The sequence below is a fragment of the Hyperolius riggenbachi genome, chromosome 9 (assembly GCF_040937935.1).
Source record: "Hyperolius riggenbachi isolate aHypRig1 chromosome 9, aHypRig1.pri, whole genome shotgun sequence".
Classification (NCBI taxonomy): domain Eukaryota; kingdom Metazoa; phylum Chordata; class Amphibia; order Anura; family Hyperoliidae; genus Hyperolius; species Hyperolius riggenbachi.
The window spans coordinates 119,741,033-119,765,261 of record NC_090654.1 but is presented as its reverse complement, the minus strand read 5'-3'; the positions used below and the strand labels follow the sequence as shown (position 1 = coordinate 119,765,261).

Sequence of the window (24,229 nt, the reverse complement as noted above, 5' to 3'; positions counted from 1 at the left end):
GGGGATCAGAGCGGTGCCGGGGGACTTGGGGGCCACAGTTAGCTAGCAAAGTGCTAGCTTAAGCAGTTAGATCAAATTTTATTTAAAAAATCCTTCTGCGGAAGCAGCATCTGAAACTACATACTGCCAGGAAGGTTAAGGAAACCCATTTTACGTGAATTATCCTGGTTTCAGCATCAGAAATGCTTGTTATACAGTAACTATGTATTGCTGTATATTGGTATGTGGTCCTCTGCTCCCAGTGATGTTTAGCCAAAGCTATGATGTCATGCAGCTTTCTGCCCCAGAGCACTCTGAGAGATCAACTCAAGTTACTGTTCAAGGATGGGGCAAAAAATCCCACAGTGAAGCGCTTTGTCAGCAGTAAACATGCTGGTATCACTGATAAATTTAAAGTGGTCTGAAATTCAACATTTCTTCTTTTCTCTAAAAGATTACTTACATTATTAGGGCTAGTTCACCTTAGGGGCTTGATTCACTAAACCGTGATAACTCATATCACGGCCGTTTTCACGCGATCGCGAATTTGCATGCGCAATAAAAAATTATTGTGTGCAATCACAAATTTTCACGCAAAATTTAGTGCGCAAATTCGCAATTACACACGCAAATTCGCGATCGCGCAAAAATGCACGTGAAAACGTCCGTGATATGAGTTATCATGGTTTAGTGAATCAAGCCCTAGGTCCTAAAACGTATCCGTGGCTCCATTTTTAAGACCTGATCAAAACCAGATCCACGGATAGCAATGTTAAAAATAGCTGGCAATCTTTACCCAAACAAAAAAACAGATCTGTCTGCGTTTGTGAACGCAAGGTCCGGATCTGCTGCATTTTCACGCAACGCATCTGGATCCTGATACACGGAGGGGTAGTGGCAGGCAATAGGAAAACCGATCCCCCTCTACACAGGAAGATTTGGACACAAAAACTGATCCATTTCTGTGGCATAACCTGGGGGGAGAGAGGGGGCCACCATGTTGGAGGGGTATAACAGGCAGGACGGGGGTGGCAGCGGTCAGCGGGGAGGGGGGACAACCCCTGTCCCTGCTACTCCCTCCAGCTATATGCACAGAAATTGTTAAAATATAATGTCCACAGCGAGCGGGGAAGATTACCTTCTCTCTACTTCATCCACTTGCCACGTCACTTTCTGCAATGCCGCCTCCGAAGTACAGAGGGCGACATTGGAGGAAATCTAGCGGCAAGAGGTGGAAGTGGAGAGAAGGTAATCTTCCCTGCTCGCTTCGGACATTATATTTTAACAATGTCTGCGCAAGTAGGTGGAGGAGGAGCAGGGAAGTGGGACCCAGGTGAAGGGAGGGGGGGGGGACAACCCCCCAGCCCGCTGCCACCCCCGTCATGGCTGCTTTCCCTTCCATCCGGTTTTTGTCACAAAAACAACCCCGCAAACGGATCAAAAACGTATGCTGCAAAAGGGCAGCATAGATCCATTTGCGTTCAGGTTTGCAAGAATCACAGGCCGCCAGCATCACGGAGCACAGGCTCCTTCCTGCAACCGTGCCAAGTGTGGACCCAGCCTTAAACCTACTACCACAAGAAAATTGTAGCAGAACAGTATATTAAACACAGCACTTTGTTCTTCAGTGGAAAGCTCCTTCAGCTTGTGATCCGCATCTGAAGAGGTGATAACATTCTTTTGTATACATTCCACTGTCACTACACTCGTGCTGTGCTGACAATGAGCTGTCTCTGCTTCTAGTATGTACACCGTTGAGACATTATCACTAGAAGATTTTAATATAAAATTACAGCAGCTATGAATAAAATGCAATGGCAGCTTTCAGAGCTGATAAACTGTACTTTGGAACTTGTAATTTGTAAATGGACAATATTATGTGTGCACAAAAGCAAATAAGGTAACTGTATGGATAATAAAAACTAGAAAAACACATTTTATTGAATGTTATGTCAAAGTTTCAGACCGCTTCAAAAAAGTAAATCAGGGTGAGGTAAGATTTTATAATGTGCAAACATTGACTAAATAATTGATACATTAATTTTGTGCAATAGCAGTTTTAATCAATGAGTTACGGTATATGAAACAAAGTTCCTCTTTAAAGATAAATGGATAAGTATAACTTATTTTCTGGGTATGCACATTTTTAATTATTGTCATGTTTACTTGTTGGTATATTATCATGACTGCAATCTTTAATATCAAAAGGTTCCCATAGTGACCATACAAGGGGTAAACTCTAGCTGTGTGCGCGCTGGGAATGTGGGATAGTTACTTATGATCTGGGAGATCCCCCCCACTCCCCCACAATTTTATTAGCAGAGATGCATTAAGATGTAACGGAGCCCCAGGCAAGGTAGTAAATTTGGCAAGTAGCAAGGAACCTTTTGCTTTCACCTCATTTGTACTTACTGATATGTTTAAATCCCTAGTTCAGGTTAGATCTTTATTATTCCATATTTTAGTAGTGCTGCTGCCCTCCCTGCTTTCATTCTGCTGCCTCTCTGCAAACTCTCCTGCTCCTTTCCCAATAGCTTGTCACGGCAGTGAAGCAGACCAATGGATAGGCTGCAGTCACTAGGAAGGCATGGCTGCAGTAGTAATCACAGTCAGCCACAGTAATGCTTCTTGAGGATTTGGGGGAGGCTGGTGAAGAGGTGTTGATGGTGAGGATCTGGCCATAGCTATGGGTATGTGAAGCAGGAAATTTGGCCACCTATTGCGGTGCCAATATTTTTCGTTCTTATGTTGCAAATATGTTGGTGGGGTTGTATCAGGAAGGGGTGTGGTTAGGTGCTGGTGGGTGGTCTTAGGTTGGACAACACTGGGTGGTGGTGTTGGTTAGGGTTAGGCATTGGGGTGGGGGTAATGCACTCATAGAGGGAGAGCTCTGTGTGAGGATTGGGTTAGGTTTAGCTGTAGTCAAATATAGATAACATTTACTGATATTTTACTATTGGAATTAGCACTACAAATTGTAGAAGATTGATAAATTTATCAATCTTCTACTAGCGGCTATTTCCAGCGCCAAATTTCCGGCCGCACCTTTTGCATGTATGCATGGCGGTGCTATAAACCAACAATTCTGAATATAAACGCCTTGCTTACTAGAGCATCAAGAAATAATCTGCAAGTTCTTCCCACTGTACTGAATTGATATTACATATTGCTTCTTGTACATGTAAAGGTTAAACTTGTATGTTCCATCTGTTTGAAGCAGAAATCCTGTAATCACAGAAAACAAATGTAAAGAAATGGAAGAGTTTGCTATTCAGTAAAGTGACATTTTGTCCAAGGTCTGAATGAAAAGTCAGCAAAGTGAATATGCTGGTTGTGTGAACAGAACAATAGACTGCCATTTGCGGTATTTTACAAGCACTTACCATTCACCTGCTTAGACCTTGTAAAGTAAAAACTCTGGTCTGATTACCAAAGCATGGTGATGTGAAATGCTGGGTACACATGGGGCGTTCCCGCACTTGATGCCCCGCTCGATTCCCGGCCGCTCGATTATTTCTGAGCATTTCCGATCGCGTTTCGATGATTGTTTTGATGATTCTCATGTAAAGTATGCCAAATCAACCTAACGATCCAACGAAACATGTCGGAAATAATCAAGCAGCCGGGAATCGACGGGAATCGAGCGGGGCATCGAGTGCAGGAACGCACCATGTATACCCAGCATAAGATGAAGAACAATTAAATTAGTAACCAGTTAACACTTTTACCTACTTTCCTTGGATCAGAGGGCAGCTAATTTGCATTACAGAATCTAACCAAAACTATTCTACTTATTCAAGCACTGTAGATACTTAGTATGTAGGTAAGTATTTCATACTCCCAATACTAACCTGTTGCTGGAACAACAGTATATTCCTGATCTCTCTGCCTTGCTTCTGTAGTGCCGATGAGCACAGCACACATGCTAGCTGTTATCACCCCAAGTAACATTTAGGGTTCTAACCAGTCTATCCCACCCTGGTGTCATATTCCTCCCACCCCCTTTGGCAGAGAACGACTGCAGCAGGAAGCAATGTTTCTCTACCGTTTCCTGCGGTGATTGGCTCCCTCTTGTGGCTCTTACTGCAGTCAGCCTCCTGTACTTGCATGTGCTGGATCTGGGTTTGATGATGACATTAAAGAGATTCTGTAACCACATTTTCAGCCTTATTTCTTCTAACCTATAAGTTTCTATACCTGATCTAATGTGGTCTGGATTACTGCAGCCTTTTCCTAGTTACACAGTGGCTTTATTATCTCTGTTATATGATCTAATCTTCTTTCTTCTGACGGCTTTGTCAGGCTCAGGCACTCAGGCAGGAATGTGCAGCCCTGCCTGTGATAGGATAGAAGCTATACACACCCTCTCCAGGCCCCCTGCAGGCTCTGTGTGAGTCACAGACTGAGCTCCTCTCAGCCTATCACATGCTGGTTAGAGGCCATGTCTTTTGTTTGTAAACACTGCCTAAAACTGGCAATTACAAGCCAGGATTGCAGCAGGGAGTGGCAGAAACAGCACAGAGGGGCCTAGGAGAACATAATGAATAGAATGGTATGCTTTTTATTGTAAGAATTTTAGAGTACAGATTCTCTTTAAGCTGGAACCTGGTCCTTTCGATACAAAAGACTGGCTTCAGCACAAGCCAGGGGGATTCCGCAGGAATGATGTAAGGGGGGGGGGGTTGTCACTAGACTACCAGGGACAGCTATAAAGGGGGGGGGGGGGGGGTGACAACTAGACCACCAGGGAAAACTATAAGGGACAATTGGAAGGACCATTAGTCTACCAGGTAAAGTGTATGGGGTACCACTAGAGTACCAGGGTAAGTTGCAAAAGCCGAATTTCATGCAAAAAGTGAAAAATGCGATAACTAAGCTATTAGATAATTTTAAATAAGTCCCTGGAAGTAAGTAAACCTCAGTCTACAGATTTTTAAGTGGCAGGAGAGAGAGCTGGCCAGTCCATAGGGTCCCTGAAGGTGCGAACATGGCCTCTGAAAAAGTATGAGGAGTTTCTGACTGGCCACTTTCTTCCATGGTACAAAAAGAAGAAAAGCCTCCGCAAACTGGCTGCACCCCGCCAGTAGGTGGCTATTGCACATGCGCGGCCCAGAGCCATGCGCACCCTGATCGCACTCCCGTGGCTGGGATTGCTCTGCACATGCGAAGCAGTGACTTTCATGTACTGCGCATGCGCAGAACGATCCTGGCTGCAGTAGCAAGGTGGTCAGCTAGAATTGCGTGGGTCGCCGGTGATTGCTGGAGGAACTCGGACCGACGTTGTGGGCATAGGTTGACTCTAGGTGGCTGCAAGAAGCCCAAGTTAATTTAAACTTATTTTTTTTTATTAAGATTTCCTTTAATGTTTACAATCCTTCATTTGCCTTTCTATGGTGACCCTCACAGCCTGGGGACCCTTCTTACATGGCTCATAAAACAAGAGTGGCCATCAGGATCTTCACACCCAGAACAAATGTAGCCACAAAAACACCTGATCTGGAGTATCAGATAAAGGGAAGGTTAGTAGTTGGGTGCCCCCCACACCTCTTCTCCCCCCCTGCAGTCACAGGAGCCACTCCCCCCTAGTTACGCCGCTGGGTGGGAGGCAATTTACAACCAAACAGCAGCTCTTGGAGGCTATTCTGACATCCTGCAAAGAAATTCAAGCAAAAACTGAAGTTCAATGGATGCAAGAGTTTTGAAGCTGCTATCAAATAAGGGGTCCTATGTTAATATGCAACTTGGTCACCTGTTAAGATGTTTTTGATTGAAATAGCAGCCAGTTCAGAAGCTGCGAGGGACACTAGAGAATGCAAGCTGGAGCAGATAGCTATACATGCTGAAGCACGCTCCGCAGCCCACTTAGCACTCGCCGGCAATCTCCCATGTGCGCTCTGCATGGCAGGCAGCGAGCCAAAACGTTTCTCCTATCCCGTAATGATTTGTATTGCTGGCTGAAAGAGCAGTATAAGCTTGTACTGCTCTCAGTTCAGTAACAAAACATTTTTAAAAAAAGGAAATAGTTTAAAATACATTTATTTACCTAAAAATAGATACTTAAATTTTACTTTGGGGAGTTTAATCACACTCTAATGGCATGTTCTTTCCTACTTTAGACAAGCTGTAAATGATTTACTTGTATGACAATATAGTGGCTATTTGTGCCACCCACCAGTTCCTCAGTTACAGTAACACAACAGATTAAAGAGAACCCGAGGTGTGTTTGAAGAATGTTATCTGCATACAGAGGATGGATCTGCCTATACAGCCCAGCCTCTGTTGCTATCCCAAACCCCACTAAGGTCCCCCTGTACTCTGCAATCCCTCATAAATCACAGCCATGCTGTGAGGCTGTGTTTACATCTGTAGTGTCAGTCTCAGCTGCTCCCCCGCCTCCTGCATAGCTTCGGTCCCTGCCCCCGTCCCTTCCCTGCAATCAGTAGGGAGGGAAGGGATGCAGGCGGGGACTGGAGTTCTGCAGGAGGCGGGGAGAGCAGCAGACTGACTCTATAGAGATAAACACAGCCAGCTCTGACAAGCTGTTTGTCAGCAGCGTGGCTGTGATTTATGAGGGATTGCAGAGTGCAGGGGGACCTTAGGGGGGTTTGGGATAGCAACAGAGGCTGGGCTGTATAGGCAGATCCAGCCTCTGTATGCAGATAATATTCTTCAAACCCACCTCGGGTTCTCTTTAAGGTTACATTTTGGTGAAAGTATTTTTCTTTCTCTAGTTAAAATTTACTTAACCCTCCATTATGTCCTCCTGTGCACATAAACTTAATTAAAGGAGTTTTCCATGGTCTATGAATCAGGGTAACAGGACATCAAAGCTTCAAATATTTCTTGTGGAATTTCAACATGCGTGTCTTATTATGACAGAATGTGACTTGGAGAAATATGCAGTTTTTTCTCTACACTGTAAAGACCTATCCTAAGGGAAGACATTCTGACAATCTGCTGGGCCTCTTCCAGTAGAGACAGGCAGGCAGGTGACTGCACTGTGCTTCTAGTTCAGGCAGGTAGAAGGGGCCCTACCACCTATTTTTACACTGAGTAGTGGAAAACTGCTAGTTACATATGAAGTATTTAAAATGCACAGGACTTCATAAGTGAATTTAGCCCTTGACTTTGTAGTAAGTGAATTTAGCCCGTGTGCAAGTTTATACAGTGAAGGTTCTCCAGTGGCAGATGCAGCTGTGTTATGAATTTCAATATTACTTAGAGCACCAGACAGATAAGACCTCAAGGCCTGAAACTGTCCTTCATGTCTGTTGTTGGCAGTGCTTGTAAATCAGGTCAGAGTGTAATTTTGCTGGCTGGATGCTGGACCTTATAGACTTGCTTTTACTAAAGGAAGGCTTTTACTAAAATGATTAATAATAAAACTGCTGCTGCTACTTTCTACATAGCCATTTTTATTTTTAATGACAATTACTGCTTTATTAGGGGTACTCATTTTACGCAAGTTTGATTTAGGCTACGTTCATAATGGCCTTTGCTGCTGTTACAGGAAAGGCAACGGATCAAGAAAGAGGTGCTGCACGTTACCTGCGCTTTGCTTCAGGTACAGTGAAGCATACACTCAATGAAAAGTATGCTTCACGCCTACTGTTAACACGCACCTTTTGCGGAACTGTACTGCATGCAGTGTGTTACGGTGTGGCAGACGTTACACTGCAATGTACCCAATGCAGTGTGACCATCGCTATAGGTGGTGCATTGGTACATTACAAATCAGCCTTTATGCCATACTGCAACGCATCACTGTGAACATAGCCTTGTAAATATTTCAAACCCACAGTCTGCCAATTCAGGATTTTTGTCCTTGATTTTTATAAGTGGTTTAAATATATAGGCATGCCGGCATGTAGAGGAGACTAAAATGAGGGGTGATGCAGCAATACACGAGGCTTGATGTTTTATCTCTCATGAACTACCAGTACACAACTGTATTTAGTAAAGACCCGTACACTCACAAGATCAATGTTGCCCAGGATGGAACCTTTTGAATTAATTATACAGGAGTTTTATTGTATGCAGAGGAGAGCTCATCAGAGGAGAAGGAAGTCAGTCATAGCTACTCGTTGGTGAATTGCATCTTTTGATCATTTCCCCTGCTTTACCGACCTAATTATCGAATGTTTTAGACCCCGTCTAAAAACAGGTCTAAAACATTCTGTAATTATTAGTGAATTCCCTCTTGATGCAACTGATTTACACCAAGCCATCAGTAGACTAAAAACCATCAGTAGACTAGCATAAATTGCTTAGTGAATTGAGGCTAATGCCACCCGGGGGATCAGATACCAATACCCACTGTATTGGTATCTGATCCCCCAGGTGGCATTAGCCTCAATTCACTAAGCAGTTTATGCTAGTCTACTGATGGTTTTTAGTCTACTGATGGCTTGGTGTAAATCAGTTGCATCAAGAGGGAATTCACTAATAATTACAGAATGTTTTAGACCTGTTTTTAGACCTGGTCTAAAACATTCGATAATTAGGTCGGTAAAGCAGGGGAAATGATCAAAAGATGCAATTCACCAACGAGTAGCTATGACTGACATCCTTCTCCTCTGATGAGCTCTCCTCTGCATACAATAAAACTCCTGTATAATTAATTCAAAAGGTTCCATCCTCACATCTAAAATACCTCACAGAACTTACCTTACTTTACCGACAAGAAATAAGCTGGTCTAATCTCTGACAGAAAAAGTGGGCGTGGTTACTCCTTGTTAGCCTTTGTGAATTGCATCTTTTGAAAATTTCCCCTACTTTACCAACCTAATTACCGAATGTTTTAGACCAGGTCTAAAAACAGGTCTAAAACATTACACCACACCACTAGTAGACTAAAAACCGTCAATAGACTACTGTAGTCTAAACTGCTTAGTGAATTGAGGCCATTATTGCTGGGCTGAGATTGACAGACATCTGTTGCTATGCAGGGAGGGGGGCAATGGAAGGGGGGGGGGGTGATATAATGTGGGAACCAGGAGCAAGGCTCTCACCTGAAGCGATACACCAGGATGGATTGCTGGCCGAGTGGGCAAGAGGGTTCAGGGGCTGCCATACTAATGCTGAATTCTCGGCAGAGGCAGTTGTTATTGCCCTCCTCGGTCCAGTTTCATCTGGCGTTTGTTGTCATGCTACATACAGTTAGAGTTGGGCCGAACGGTTCGCCGGCGAACGTGGTTCGCGCGAACTTAGGTGGTTCGCGTGCGGGTGTCGCACGCGAACGTTTTGCGGCAAAAGTTCGCAAAAAATCGGTTCGCCCCATAATGCACCTGAGGGTCAACTTTGACCCTCTACATCACAGTCAGCAGGCCCAGTGTAGCCAATTAGGCTACACTAGCCCCTGAAGCCCCACCCCCCCTTATATAAGGCAGGCAGCGGCGGCCGTTATGGCCACTCGTGTGCCTGCATTAGTGAGAGTAGGGCGAGCTGCTGCAGTCTCTCATAGGGAAAGATTAGTTAGGCTTAACTTCTTCCTGGCTGCATACCTGTTCTGTTCAGTGAGCCCTCAGCCCACTGCATACCTGTACTGTGATCCTGCCACTGCATACCTGTTCAGTGATCCTGCCACTGCATACCTGTTCATTGATCCTGCCACTGCATACCTGTTCAGTGATCCTGCCAGTGCATACCTGTTCATTGATCCTGCCACTGCATACCTGTTCAGTGATCCTGCCAGTGCATACCTGTTCATTGATCCTGCCACTGCATACCTGTTCAGTGATCCTGCCAGTGCATACCTGTTCATTGATCCTGCCACTGCATACCTGTTCAGTGATCCTGCCAGTGCATACCTGTTCATTGATCCTGCCACTGCATACCTGTTCAGTGATCCTGCCAGTGCATACCTGTTCATTGATCCTGCCACTGCATACCTGTTCAGTGATCCTGCCACTGCATACCTGTTCATTGATCCTGCCACTGCATACCTGTTCAGTGATCCTGCCAGTGCATACCTGTTCATTGATCCTGCCACTGCATACCTGTTCAGTGAACCCGCCACTGCATACCTGTTCTGTTCAGTGAACAGTTTGGTGTGTCAGTGTGAAGCAGTACCTTAATTACACTACCTGATTGATGTATACACATGCAAGATGTTTTAAAGCACTTTAGGCCTGTCATTTAGCATTCAATGTGATTTCTGCCCTTAAAACGCTGCTTTGCGTCAAATCCAGATTTTTCCCGGGGACTTTTGGCATCTATCCCACTCCGCCATGCCCCCCTCCAGGTGTTAGACCCCTTGAAACATCTTTTCCATCACTTTTGTGGCCAGCATAATTTTTTTTTTTTTCAAAGTTCGCATCCCCATTGAAGTCTATTGCGGTTCGCGAACTTTAACGCGAACCGAACCTTCCGCGAAAGTTCGCGAACCCGGTTCGCGAACCTAAAATCGGAGGTTCGGCCCAACTCTACATACAGTACATAGATCTGTGCTGGTTACACATTACAGTCAGAACATCTCCGTGTTATCTGATATGCAATTTGATTTGTGTTTATAAACTCAGACGCATTCATGTAAGAAGGTCTCATTATTCATTTAATTACAGATTCACTCAGTATTCACTAACTGCACTGGGAATTTTATGTTTAACTAATGCAAAAATATGAATTGCATGATAGGATTGTAGATCACAACTCTGGATTAGACTGAGAACAACATGTACTGGCAACTGTGCAGAAAGGAGACCATAAAGGGGGCATTCGTTAAAGAGGAGCTGTCAGCCATACTATCTCAGAGAAAACACATATATGTATATGTACGGTAGATAAATACTTGCTCTACTTATATAACATATGCATTGCACTGTTCACGTTTTGATTGTAGTGATTTTTCTACAGAGAAAATCCTTCTTAGCATTTCCCATTTTAAGTGTGGTTGTTTTGAAGCCAATCCTGATGTCATTTCCTCCCTTACTCCCCTCTGCCTGATTTGCCCGCTCTTCACCATAGAAAGTGCATTGTCGCAGCATGAGAAATATTGGCCAATCAGAAAGGAACAGAGGTGTGGTAGGGGAAAACAGGAGGGAAAGAGGCTTCAGCCAATCAGGCTGCATTAGTTAAGTCTGAGAGGAAGTAGAGAAGCAAAAAAGGACAACCCAGCATGCCCTGCAACTTCCTTTTTGTGTACCAAATTTTGTGTGTACCAGATAAAAATAAAGAATTGATTCTTGATGTTATGCCCGACCATTACACTTTAATGTTGGAATAGAGGAAATATTTCAAACCAGATATATACAGTATATTTGAAGGTAATGTTAGTGGATAAGAATAAGGTTATTTTTTTATTTTGTTATTTTTGTTATTTATTATTATTATTTATATAACCTGCACATCTTCTGCAACGCTTTACACTGTATATAGCCTTGTCTCTAGCTATTCCTTAGCGGAGCTCAAATACAGCTGCTGATACTGTATCTGTTATGACAAGTCACTGAAATGTCTCTCTTTGTGTTTTGCTTCAGACCGAGGGATACAGGCGTCCTATGCTGTCAGCACGAGGGGTATTAATGAAAGCCGTTTCCCTTCCACCAGACCATTTATCTCCAGACTTTTCTAGGGTCATATCAGTGCCACCTTCAGAGCTGGTCTCTCCCCAACGGCCCTGTAGACCTTCCCCAGCGGGATCACCTCGCAGCCGTCCCATCCAGACCAGCTCCTCAAATCTCCATTTATGTCAAGACTCTTTCAACAAGAACCCACTGGCTAACCAGGACTCTGCTGTTGTGACTCACGAGCAATTCAAGACAGCTCTTCGCATGGTGGTGGACAAGGGTGACCCACGCTTGCTACTAGAAGATTATGTGAAGATTGGGGAGGGATCTACTGGAGTGGTTTGCATTGCTAGAGAGAAGCACAGTGGGCGTCAAGTAGCTGTAAAGATGATGGATCTCAGAAAGCAACAACGCAGGGAGCTACTATTTAATGAGGTGATCCCTGAATATATTTATATGCCTTTTGGAGATCTGACATGTTACAATATGATTACTATTATTCTTTACATATTTGTTAGTAAGGCTTTTCTGTTAACTCAGTCTTTGCTTATTGAATTGTTAGAATACTGCAACTTACTGCCCAGGGCAGACATGGATTAAGATGTAATGGAGCCCTAGGCAAGGCCGTAGATTTGGGGCCCCCTTGTGGTCCTTTTGGTAAGGTGAAGTGGAGAGAGGTCAAAGAAGGTGGCAGGCGAGCCCCTTGACACCCACTAGACACAAACAGGGCTGGCCTTAGGTTTCACAGCGCCCCAAGCAAAACCTTATTTTTGTGCCCCCCTTCATCCTCTTCACGCATGCGCACACACACACACACACACGCACACACACACACACACACACACACACACACACACACACACGCCCATATGCAATTCCCTGTTTCTCCTGAGATATGTCCTAGGACAATGGTTCCCAACCTTTTTGAAGTAGTGACACATCACGCCAAATGCTCAGATCTCTGTGACACGTCACATACAGTATGTATAATAGAAAAAATACTATTAATAACCACGAATGAATGGAAAGAGTGCATTATCCTGAATATACTTAAAAATGAAGGCTAGAACCTTTCAGGAATATTAATAAAAACAATCAGAGGGACAGTTAGCCGCCCCCCATTTAGAATGATAGCACAACACCGACAATTTGCACCACACGTTATAGCCGCAGTGCACCCCCTCCCCCCGATCTCATGTGTAGGTGCCCTCAATATAGGTTTCCAGGCATAGGTGCCCCCAGTATAGGAAGTAAGTTGAAGGTCTCCACCCCCCCCCCCCCCATAGGTAGCCAGGCGTAGGTGCCTCCAGTATAGGTAGCCAGACGTAGGTGCCTCCAGTATAGGTAGCCAGACGTAGGTGCCTCCAGTATACTTAACCAGGCGTAGGTGCCTCCAGTATAGGTAGCCAGGCGTAGGTGCCTCCAGTATAGGTAGCCAGACGTAGGTGCCTCCAGTATACTTAACCAGGCGTAGGTGCCTCCAGTATAGGTAGCCAGGCGTAGGTGCCTCCAGTATAGGTAGCCAGGTGTAGGTGCCTCCAGTATAGGTAGCCAGGCGTAGGTGCCTCCAGTATAGGTAGCCAGGCGTAGGTGCCTCCAGTATAAGTAGCCAGGCGTAGGTGCCTCCAGTATAAGTAGCCAGGCGTAGGTGCCTCCAGTATAGGTAGCCAGGCGTAGGTGCCTCCAGTATAGGTAGCCAGGTGTTGGTGCTCTCAGTAAAGGAAGCCAGCTATAGGTGCCCTCAGTATAGGTAACCAGCTATTAGGCGCCCCCTTGGAAGCCGGCGCCCTCAGCGACCGCTCTGGTCGCACAGGTCAAAGGCCGGCTATGGACCCAAAGCACCTGCCTAAGCTGCCTTGTGGATGTTCCTGCCCTGGACAAGGGTTCATTATTTTGTCCTATTATGAATCTGCATTTACTACTCTGAAGGATGGTTTGATTTATTTTGGGCCTCTCTTCACATGGAAGGCTGAATTGTGCGCTCATTTATCTGCTGGCCACTAAGAGCCTCGGTTGCAATTTAATGGCATTGTTTGTAACCTCACGTGTCAGTATGGTTACCTGGCAGCAAAACTACATTGTATCTGAGCACAGTGCCTGGGCACAGCTGTGGCTGCATACAGGTGTGCTCTGACCGGATCTCCAGTGCCCATGCTGAGTGTTAGGAGGCACATGGCTGGTGCATGGGGGCAGCAAACAGTCAGTGAATCCACCAACGGTACAGACTAACCAGCAAGCTCATGGTGAACCAGAAGTAATTGGAGTGTGTAAGGGACTACTTAGCCTCACATGTGAAAGAGGCCTTAAAGAGCACCTGTGCCACAGTTTGGGTTGAGAAACACATAATACCTAAGGAGAGGGAAACCTCTGTATCCAAATGAGGCTTCCCACGGCATTCTCTGCCCCCCCCCCCTTTGTCAGAGACCCTTCAACTGATTGGGGCTGTGCTCCACCTCTGGCACGAACATGGCCATACCTGCGCAGTAGCACGGACCCTTTAGTGCATGGGTGACTCCGGCCTAGGGCCTATTTCCACTAAACGCGGATTCTGAATGCAGAAAACTGACTCCAATGAATGCCTATGGGAAATCTGCATCAGAAAAATCGTGTTTAGTGGAAACAGGCTTATAGACATTTATTGGAGTCAGTTTTTCTGCATCCAGAATCCGCGTGTGATGGAAACAGGCCCTTACTGTACAGCCACAGTACAGCAGTGCTCGTGCTTGAAGAGGAGCGGGCCTAATTAGACTCCTGACAAGCACTATTTGGAAGATACATGAGCAGCAACAGGGGGCCGGAGGAATCAACCATATGATTTGATTATCATAATCGAATCAGATGAAAAGAGCATGCCCGATCGACGATGCACACTAGGGAGGACAACGCCAAGGGCTGGGTTACGATCATCGCTCATCCTGATATCGCAAGATATCCCGATATCGATGATGAAAATCCTGATATCCAAGATATCCTGATATCGATGAGATGTCACAAGGCTGATGCCTAAGAAATTTCATGCTAAATTGATCAGGAATCGTTCTGCAGTGTATGGGCAGGCGACAGATCTCTCTCCCATCACATTCGATCAGAGAGAGATCTGTCTCTAGGTCAATCTGTTTAGTGGACAAGTAGACCTTCATATTTTGCTCTCGTAGGTTGACATTCAAACCGACAATAGATTGTACTTGCTTGAACCAGTTCTGATGGAGTTTCACAAGAAATTTGTTTGGTTTATATTTAGATTAGAAAAGAACAAGAAGATTGCAAAATTCAGATAACATTCCAGAAACATCACATGAAGCAATGCAGACAGTAACAAATAACAGCTTGATTACAGTTTAACCTTTTGTACAAAACAACAAAGATGTATTATTGCCCAGCTAGCCTTAACATCATAATTATTAAAGCACAACTCTGGGTAACATTAAAAAATACTCACCTCCCCCTACCACCTTCCCTTGAGACCAGCATAAAGTCAACAGCACTTTCTAGTTAGGAGTGACTTATACCTTCCTCATCACCCCAAATAGAGGGCATGTTAGCACATAATTTACCGATCAGTTTACTACCTGTTCTCATCACTGGTGAGGCAGCTCTAGGGGTCATGACCTGGTGGGCACCAGGCAGCAAAGTATTCTGGCGCCTGCTAGGGGTGAGGGCCCATCCTCCCTTGGGGGGTGCATTGGTGAAGACCCATGCTCACTTAAACCCCATGCCCTGGGGGGGATGCCCACACTAACCACTGGTGCTGAGATCAACACGACCTTGACAACTAGGCTTCTGCTCTCAGGCCTTCTATTGGAACCTCTAATAATGTTTTTGCTGGTCACTGAAGTAGTACTTATGCACATTATTTAAAATGCTCGTATTGTAACCTCAAACCATTGGATTTGCCTAAATAATTTCTATTTTCTTACATACCTGGTTGAAGAGCTCTTGATCTCCAGTTCTACACAGCAAAGTCTACACTTTGCTGGCTCTGGTCACACCCGTCACACTGGACCTATTGACTATAACTGGAGCTGATGCACATTCATGTGATATAGAGCTCATCTGCATGCTGACATTGAATTTACCTGGGCAACCAGATCCCTCATCAGTACTGAGTCACCTAAATCCCCCCTTTCATCTTTGCACATGTTACATGTCTGAAAGGGTGTGATTTGGTCTGTTGTGTAAATGTACACTTTTCCGCATGCACCGCTTGCCATGTAATTGCCAGATTACATATCTGAGTGAGTTTCTAAAATGGTTTCAGGGAGTAGTAAGATTGGGTATTATAGGGGTATAATAGAAATGTCAATGCTCTGCCCAGTGACTGTACTCACTCAAATGTTTAGGAAGTGATGACTTCCAAATACCTTTATTTTAAGAAGGTGCTTCTTTATTTTTTAATGCATTCAGTTAAATGTATCTTAGTTCTTTTCTTGGCCCATTGAAAAGATGCTGAGGGGTTTCTCCATAACCTGATTTGGTATCTTGATGACCTACTTAAACAAAACACCATAGACTCAATTCTCCATATTGGCTGGATAGTGTATTGGTTAATGGCACAGCCTCTGACCAGGGTTTAAATCTTGGCTCTTAGTATTCGGTAGGCCAGTACTTATTCAGACACAAGGGCTATCATTCATAAAGGCAGTGTGGTAAAAAAAATCTGTGCGGGAAAATACCGCATTCGGTAGTTTAGACTTCTGTGTACTCATTCATAAAAATGTTTACAGTTGCAATACAAGTTCGGTATTTTCCCTGAACTAGGCAGGCGGTAGGCTGGCGGCATGTTTGTGTAACATGAGAAGCTGCCGAGTTGATACATTTTCTCCTCCAGAGACAGCTTTACTATAGAAGAGGCAGATCCAGCATCCATTTAAACGTGCATTTTTAAAAAACGGCCTCTCCTTGCCCTGAATCTGCGCTGAATCTGTCTATTAGTCTTTCTAAACAATCTATTTAATTGCCACAACTTAGAGAAACTTCAAAAAAATGTGACACATGCAGGCTTTCTGATGTGAAATATACCTGAAAACAGGTACCCAAGGGGTTAATAAAACACAGCCTTGGTATTCCGGAAAGCCTTTTTTTGCCCTGCTCTCACTGCAGCTGCTGCCTGGGAGGTCTGTCTAATTAGATTAGCTGTTCTCTGCATGGTTATTGCTTCTTCAAAGGGAGTGGTAATCTCCGTGCTGACGCCGCTTGCTCTAATCATTATGAATTGACATATGGTGACATTTGTTAACATAATCAACGCACACGGCGGTAATTTATCGCTCTGCTCAGGAATGTCAGCTTTTCATGTGGAAACAGCTTTTATGAATAAACACTTTGCTAAGTGCTCGGTAAATTCAGCTGTTTTCAGCATTTCCGCATGCGGAAATGCTTTATGAATGATAGCCAAGGAGTCCTTGGGTAAGATTACTTAACACTGCTACTACCTACTGAGCACACCTTAGAAGCTGCTGCTCTCCAGAGCTTTGAGCAGAAAAACGCTATACAAATGTGTTATATATATATATATATATATATATATATATATATATATATATATATATATATATATATATATATACACATACAGTATACCGGTATTAGGCTCTGGATGCCTTAGATCTTGATCAAAATACCCTCTTGCCAAACAACCCACTCCCCAAACCCTTCCTTACTAACATAAACCTTAAACCCCCCCATTGACTAATCACTAACTGTGACCCCAAGACATTCTTATAGCCGTAACATCACCTGATTTTGCTAACTACAGACATTGGAATACTTGCCCTATCGGCATGGCAGCTGCCTATACAAGTACACAAAAAGGTAAGCAGAGTATAGGTTTCCTTTGACAAGGACGGCCTTTTGTTTCCTTTTGGACATCCACAAAAATCCAGGCCCTCCATAACTGAACTAAGTACTGTGCTGTAGGATAGGATGGATATATCTTGGACCACAGCTGTTCTCATTATGTTTTCTGTGTGATTTGCAGGTTGTGATCATGAGGGACTACCAGCACGCCAATGTTGTGGAGATGTACAAGAGCTATCTAGTGGGAGAAGAATTGTGGGTAATGATGGAGTATGTTCAAGGAGGTGCTCTTACTGACATTGTATCACAGACCAGGTATGTATAAAACCGTGTATGTACTGTGACAGCACTGAGAGTGTCTTAAACATATTAATATGTGGGATGGAGGCACCTAGATATGTGTTCAAATAATGTTCAAATAATTAGCAGAGTGCTTCTGGGAAACACTGAATTCAATGTACTGAAACAGAAACTTGTTAAAGGAAACCTGAAGTGAGCGGCTTGTGCTGGCGGCCATATTTGTTTCCTTTTTAACAATACCAGTTGCCTGGCTGTTCTGCTCATCTCTTTGGCTGCCTCTTTTGGGACACTGTGCCACTTTGAACTAAGGGTGAGGACTTGGTGTTTTTCACCATACCTGAATTTTGGACACCTCTTTGCATGTAAAGATGCGCTATTTGGGACAGGGAAGGGAAGCACTAGACCACCAGGGAAGCCACTTAGTAAAGGGAGAGGGGCCACTACACACCAGGAAACTGTATATGGGAGGGAGGGGAACCACTAGACACCAGTAAAAGGTATAGGGGAGGAATGGAGGGGGTCACTTGACACCAGGAAACTGTATAGGGGAGGGAGGACCACTAGACATCATGGAACTATATAAGGGTTGGAAGGGAACCACTAGATACCAGAAAACTAGGTGAGAAAGAGAGCTCTACTAGACACCAGGAAACTGTATAGGGAAGGGAGGGGACCAATTGACCCCAGGAAACTGTATAGGGGAAGTAGGTGGACACTAGAAACCATGAAACTATAAGGGAGGGAAGGGGGACAGGCATTAGACACCATAAAGGAGGGAGGTGGTCACAAGACATGTAGGTTGACCTGTGACTTGGTCCCAGTTTTCAATTTTGTCCCACTGTGTGTTTGAGTTTGACACCCCTGCTTTATGCTGGGAATACACAATGGCCTCAATTCACTAAGCAGTTTAGACTAGTCTACAGATGGTTTTTAGTCTACTGATTGTTTGGTGTAATGTTTTAGACCTGTTTTTAAACCTGGTCTAAAACATTCAGTAATTACACAATTCACAAAGGCAAACAAGGAGTAACCACGCCTACTTTTTCTGACAGAGATTAGACCAGCTGATTTCTGTCAGTAAAGTAATTCTTTGAGATATTTTAAATGTGAGGATAGAACATTTTGAATTAATTATGCAGGAGTTTAATTGTATCCAGAGGAGAGCTCATCAGAGGAGAAGGATGTCAGTCATAGCTACTCGTTGGTGAATTGCATCTTTTGATCATTCCCCCTGCTTTACCAACCTAATTACAAAATGTTTTAGACCAGGTCTAAAAACAGGTCTAAAACATTTGGCAATCGTGAATTCCTCTTTGATGCAACTGACCAAACCATCAGTAGACTAAAACCCGTCAGTAGACCAGTCTAAACTGCTTAGTGAATTGAGGCCATAGATTTTTCAGCAGATTTACTGTCCGATCGATTCACCGATCACATTTCTGATCGTTTTTCTGATCGATTTCCATTCACTTCTATGAGTAATCGATCAGAAAAACAATCCAAAATCAGATTGGGCCTGTTGGAAATTATCTATCAAACCATCTGCCAAAAAATCTCATGGTGTATTCCCAGCATTAAAGAGAGTACAGACTAGAGGTTTGTAAAGAAGATCAGTTTCAGGTTCAGCCAGTTCAGCCACAGCATTGTGGCTCTTATAGTAATTGCTATTGTTTTGGTCTCAGTGATGTCACCCACAACAGGACAGGCAAGCAGCTGACTGAGTGACGACCTGAGGGAAGGAGGGCAGTGCGAGGGAGCAGCAGGCTGTTGGCGGTATAGATACTGCCACCACTGACAACTTGTAGCCTGAACTATAGGTTTTAATATTGCAAGCAAAGGCTTTTTGCAGGGTACTTTTAAAATGCACTTTTTTATACTTACATTTCTATGAATTGCAGTTATATGGAATGCCTCAGTTAGGGCTTTACAACCTACAGCAGCTGATTTACTGATCTTTCAGCAATTTTGCGAGGCTGACATACTATGCAAGTGAGGTTTGTCAACTTTTCCCTCCTAACAGCAGATGCTTTTAATGAATCGAGTGCTGGAGATTGCTGAATTACTTTTTTCATTTCTTGATAATGATATCTATGTGTCCCTCGCAGCGGCTCCGCTCTCAGTCTCCTGGGGTCCCCTCCATAGGGGCTGCTGGGCCGGGTCAGCGGCTTCTGCGCTTGTGCGAGTGCGCAGACGGGCCACTCATGGACATGCTCTCAAGGCCTGGGTGCGTTCTGTGCAGAACACTCCCAGTCACTGGAGCGCCACCGTGAGAGGCTTGTGCTCATCCAGAAGCCGCCAACCCGGTTGGCAGCCACTGTGGAGGGGACCCCAGGAGACTGGCTGAGAGCAGAGCTGCAGCAAGGGACACTTAGGCTTCTGGGGGCTGGAGGAAGCCCCAGGTAAGTAAAGCTGCTATTATTTTATTCAGCTCACGCATCCTTTAAGTGAACCTTGGTAAATCAGGCTAAAAAAAATCCAATCCTTTATTGTGAGCACAGAGCTGACCCTGCCTTCTCCTATTGAAAGATTACTCCTTGTGACCAGCTCTGCAGCTAAAACTGTGTACAGTCTAATCAATCCATGTGTAATTCCCCTTGGTCTGTATGTAATAAAACATTTACACTTTCCACAGGAAGGGTGTGAGAAGGGTTAAATGCTTTTTTACGCAGTGAGCATAGATGGACTTCAGACCTGTAGTGTTGCAGTGGGCGTGGTTAGATAATCTGCTGTGTGCTGGGGAAGAAACTCCCACTCTGCTCACAATAAGGAGCTATTGGATGCAGCTAGACAGGAACTTTAAATAAATACATATACATTTAAATATATATTGCAAAAAGGACAGACGTAGAGTGCGCAAAACACTGTACAATATACATTGTGCAGTGATTGTGCATGCAAATTTACTAGCTTATGCAGGAAACACAGTGAGGATCTATGGTGTTGATTCACTAAGACAAATAGCATGTCTTATCAGAGTTAACACACCTTATCAAGAGTTAGCATGCCTTATCAGAGTAGCATAGCAAGCACTACAAACTTATGCCTGCTAATCGGCAATGACAAGAGCTCCACTCATCCTGCCCTGAGCCCCTGCAGGTCCATCAAAGTGCGGAGATAATGTCCTTTAAAGTGATTGGACCCGCAGGGGCTCAGGGCAGGATGAGTGGAGCTCTTGTCATTGCCAATTAGCAGGCATAAGTTTATAGCGCTCGCTATGCTACTCTGATAAGGTATGTTAACTCTGATAAAGTGTGTTAACTCTGATAAGTCATGCTATTTGTCTTAGTTAATCAATCCCTATGGCTTTAAAATGTTGACCTTTTGCTTTGCTGAATAAAGTGTTCACATACAGTAATTCAGAGAACTGACTGCTGGTATTGCCACATCTGTGGAATCCATTAGAAACAATGCAAATGCTCTGAAGAAGAAGAATATGCAGCAGCCAAGTATAATAAGGATGGAATTTTATCTAGCTGATTGTGCTAATATGTTCCAGTGGTAGATCTGAAGTCTTCTGTCTGTTCTCTATTTCAGGCTGAATGAGGAGCAGATTGCTACTGTGTGCAAGTCTGTGCTGCAGGCTCTGGAATACCTGCACTCTCAGGGCGTCATACACAGAGACATCAAGAGCGACTCCATCCTTCTCACACTAGACGGCCGGGTGAGCCTCTGTCAGCCTTTGCATTTAGTTTTACATACAAGGACCTACTGATGTATGGCAGACTGAATATGGAAGCATTTGCCTTCCTGGATTTGCCTCAGTCTGCTGGTCTAATCCAAAGGCAGGAAGTTAATTTCATTGGGTTGCATATGATTTGCCTTAACTTGACATACAAACCGGAATGCTTGATGCACTAACTAGTGGTTATATTGCCATGCACAGACAGCACATGGCACGATTACCAGTACTACCTCAGCTGTGTACTGGGAGTTACACTATTAGCACGACCCACGGTACTTGAGTACTGCGAGCATTGCTATGGTAACACATATTAGTGACCTGCTACCATAGCAACGCTTGCGTTACTTGAGTGCTGTCCGTTGAACTAATGAAATCGCCATTGGAAACTGCATAGAATAACCAATGTCTGGTATCAGTGCCAAAACGACTTTAGTAAAGCAACATTTTCATTAGAGTCTCATTGGATTCAATGTTTATATTAAATCCATCATCAAATCTATTAAAAGTATGGTGTAGCATATTGCTACATTAATCTGCTTCCATTGGCACACTGTCTCTAGTCATGTTATATTGGCAACAGGATTAGTGGGACCAGTCTTCAATTAAACTACAGCTCATAAATACTGTACAGTACACTGAGGAAATCCAATTTAAAAGACATGTGGGGGGTGTCTGGTATGACAAGGTCTGTGTAGAACTCCTGTGACTGGAAAGAGAAAAAATGACAGAGAGCAACCAGGCAACCAGGAGCACAATAGTAGTGTAGTATTTAATGCCAAAGGAATTATAAGTACCAAATATTACTACTTACAAACCCGGGTAATAATTAGCCAACCACTGTTGTATGTGGAAAGAACTTTCTCCACTCAGATGGAAAGTCCTTTTCCGGACTTTGGTCACACTCCAAAAAAGGGTTCACTGGAACCAATAAACTGCAGGGATAGCCCCTAGAAAGGGCAATGGAACGTTACTGGGAGGGAGGAGGCAACTCACTGATGTGTCAAGATAATGGCTGGTATAATAAAGAACAGTCATACCTTGTCAGGAGGTTTTTTTTAGAGTTTTATTGGACACTACAAGAAAAGATGCATTTCTTGGGATTCATCCACTTCTTCAGGTTAATAATACAGGCTCTACAGGCACTCCTGGCTTATTGCTGTGATCGCTAAGACACTGTATTAACCCGAAGAAGCTGGCGAATTCCAAGAAATGTGCTGTTTGTTTCAGGTGTCCTATAAAACTCTTAAAAAAATCTTCCTGATGAGGTAGGACTGTTCTTTATTATATCAGCCGTTATCCTGACACATCAATTCCTCTTAGTATACTGTAATTAAAAAGACAGACTTTCTGAACCTTTAAGCACCAATTCAAAATGTACAATATGAATTTTAAAATCTCTGGGCTTTAAAAAAGCAGTAGCTTGTAGGCAAGCTCTTATTTTCATGCATTATCTTTGTGCATTTATAGTCAGGTTTAGTTTAAGTAGCCGTAGTTTTCCAATCCCATAGGCGTTTGAGTCACTCAGAAACAGGCAGCCTTTTAATACCACTAAAGCGCAATGTACGAGGTAACCATTCTGGTGTCATCTATCTTCAATTCTGCTAGATTACCCGAGCAACACTTAAAATGTTGGCAGACCAGTCATGTGATTTAGATGCAGATGGTGAATCACTACCCATGGCATCTTATAGTGTAGTGTTTCTCTACATTATTGCATGCTATTCGCCTTTTAATGTCATTGTTTACTGAGCACCTCTTGATTTGGATAACATCATATTGAGTTCCTTTTGATACATGTATATTTGTTAGGAACACTGCATAACTGTAAGAATACTTTCCAAAAAGCCCATATATGTTTTATGTATATAGCGCCAACATCTTCCATAGCACTGTACATAGTATAAAACAAATAAAAGGGAGACTAGATACATGAGAAGTTGAACATTCTGTACAATCAGGACATCTAGCAATACAAATACTGTACACACATAATAGATGTGTGGTTTGAGACATCACCAATACTGGTGCATGCTCTGATGATAAATTACAGCGGAATTAGAAACACTAGAAGGAGGTTCCTGCCCTTGTGAGCTTACAGTCTAGAGAGTAGTAGGTTGGAGACATTAGGGAAGAAGACACAGTGGTTAGGGGATGAGGTGGTAAACCTCCAATTCTAAAAAATTATATTCCTTCATGTTTTTAATGAAATGCATCAATTCATCATTTTCATAAACTCAAAACTGTTAGCTTTGAATTTACATTTTACTATACTAGTGCTGCATCATAATTTTTACCTTGTTGTTGGGACTTTGATTATAAACTGGAGAAAGATTTCCATAGGTCGTTAGCTGTGTTTATTAAGAACGGAGACATACAATTTGTTGTACAGTCATTATACTAGAAAGATAGAAAGTTACAACTGTGATTTTCTCTATTCCAGGTAAAGCTTTCTGACTTCGGATTCTGTGCTCAAATTAGTAAAGATGTTCCAAAAAGGAAGTCATTAGTCGGCACCCCATACTGGATGGCCCCAGAAGTCATAATGAGGACTTCATACGGCACAGAGGTACAGTCATTTGACTTATATTTCTCCATAAATAGGAGTTGTGTGCATAACTCATTTATTTGTGTCTTCCAGATCCCGACCCACTGCTTCACGCAGTTCTCTGTTGCTACATTTGTCCATGGAATGAAAAAAATATATATATTTTCCAAGACTGGTATGACCCAGAAGTACTTCCAGGGTCATGGCATGTCCCCAAGGATAGTGCATGAGAGGGCCTAAGCTCTGGGCATGCTCAGTTGCTCCTATCATGCACCTTATTTTCTGTGCCTATAGCCGCCCTGTCATCTTGTCAGTTCAGAGAAGAGACTCGGGAGCAAGGACGGAGGGCAGGGAAGAGGCAGAGACATAGACAGGCAAGAGGAGGGAAGGGTCAGTGAGAGGGTATTTCTGACGCCAGAG

General features: G+C 43.7%; 1 protein-coding gene across 6 annotated transcripts in view; it reads left to right on the top strand.

The window, feature by feature from the left end:
* Nucleotides 1-24,229, top strand: part of PAK6 (p21 (RAC1) activated kinase 6) — a 168,182-nt gene that overhangs the window by 134,332 nt on the left and 9,621 nt on the right. For all 6 annotated transcript variants that reach the window (XM_068253438.1, XM_068253439.1, XM_068253440.1 and 3 more), the window contains 4 exons: nt 11,457-11,921; nt 17,464-17,597; nt 21,117-21,243; nt 23,705-23,830. In XM_068253438.1, the coding sequence (XP_068109539.1) occupies nt 11,457-11,921; nt 17,464-17,597; nt 21,117-21,243; nt 23,705-23,830 (852 nt within the window). The remainder of the gene's footprint in view (nt 1-11,456; nt 11,922-17,463; nt 17,598-21,116; nt 21,244-23,704; nt 23,831-24,229) is intronic.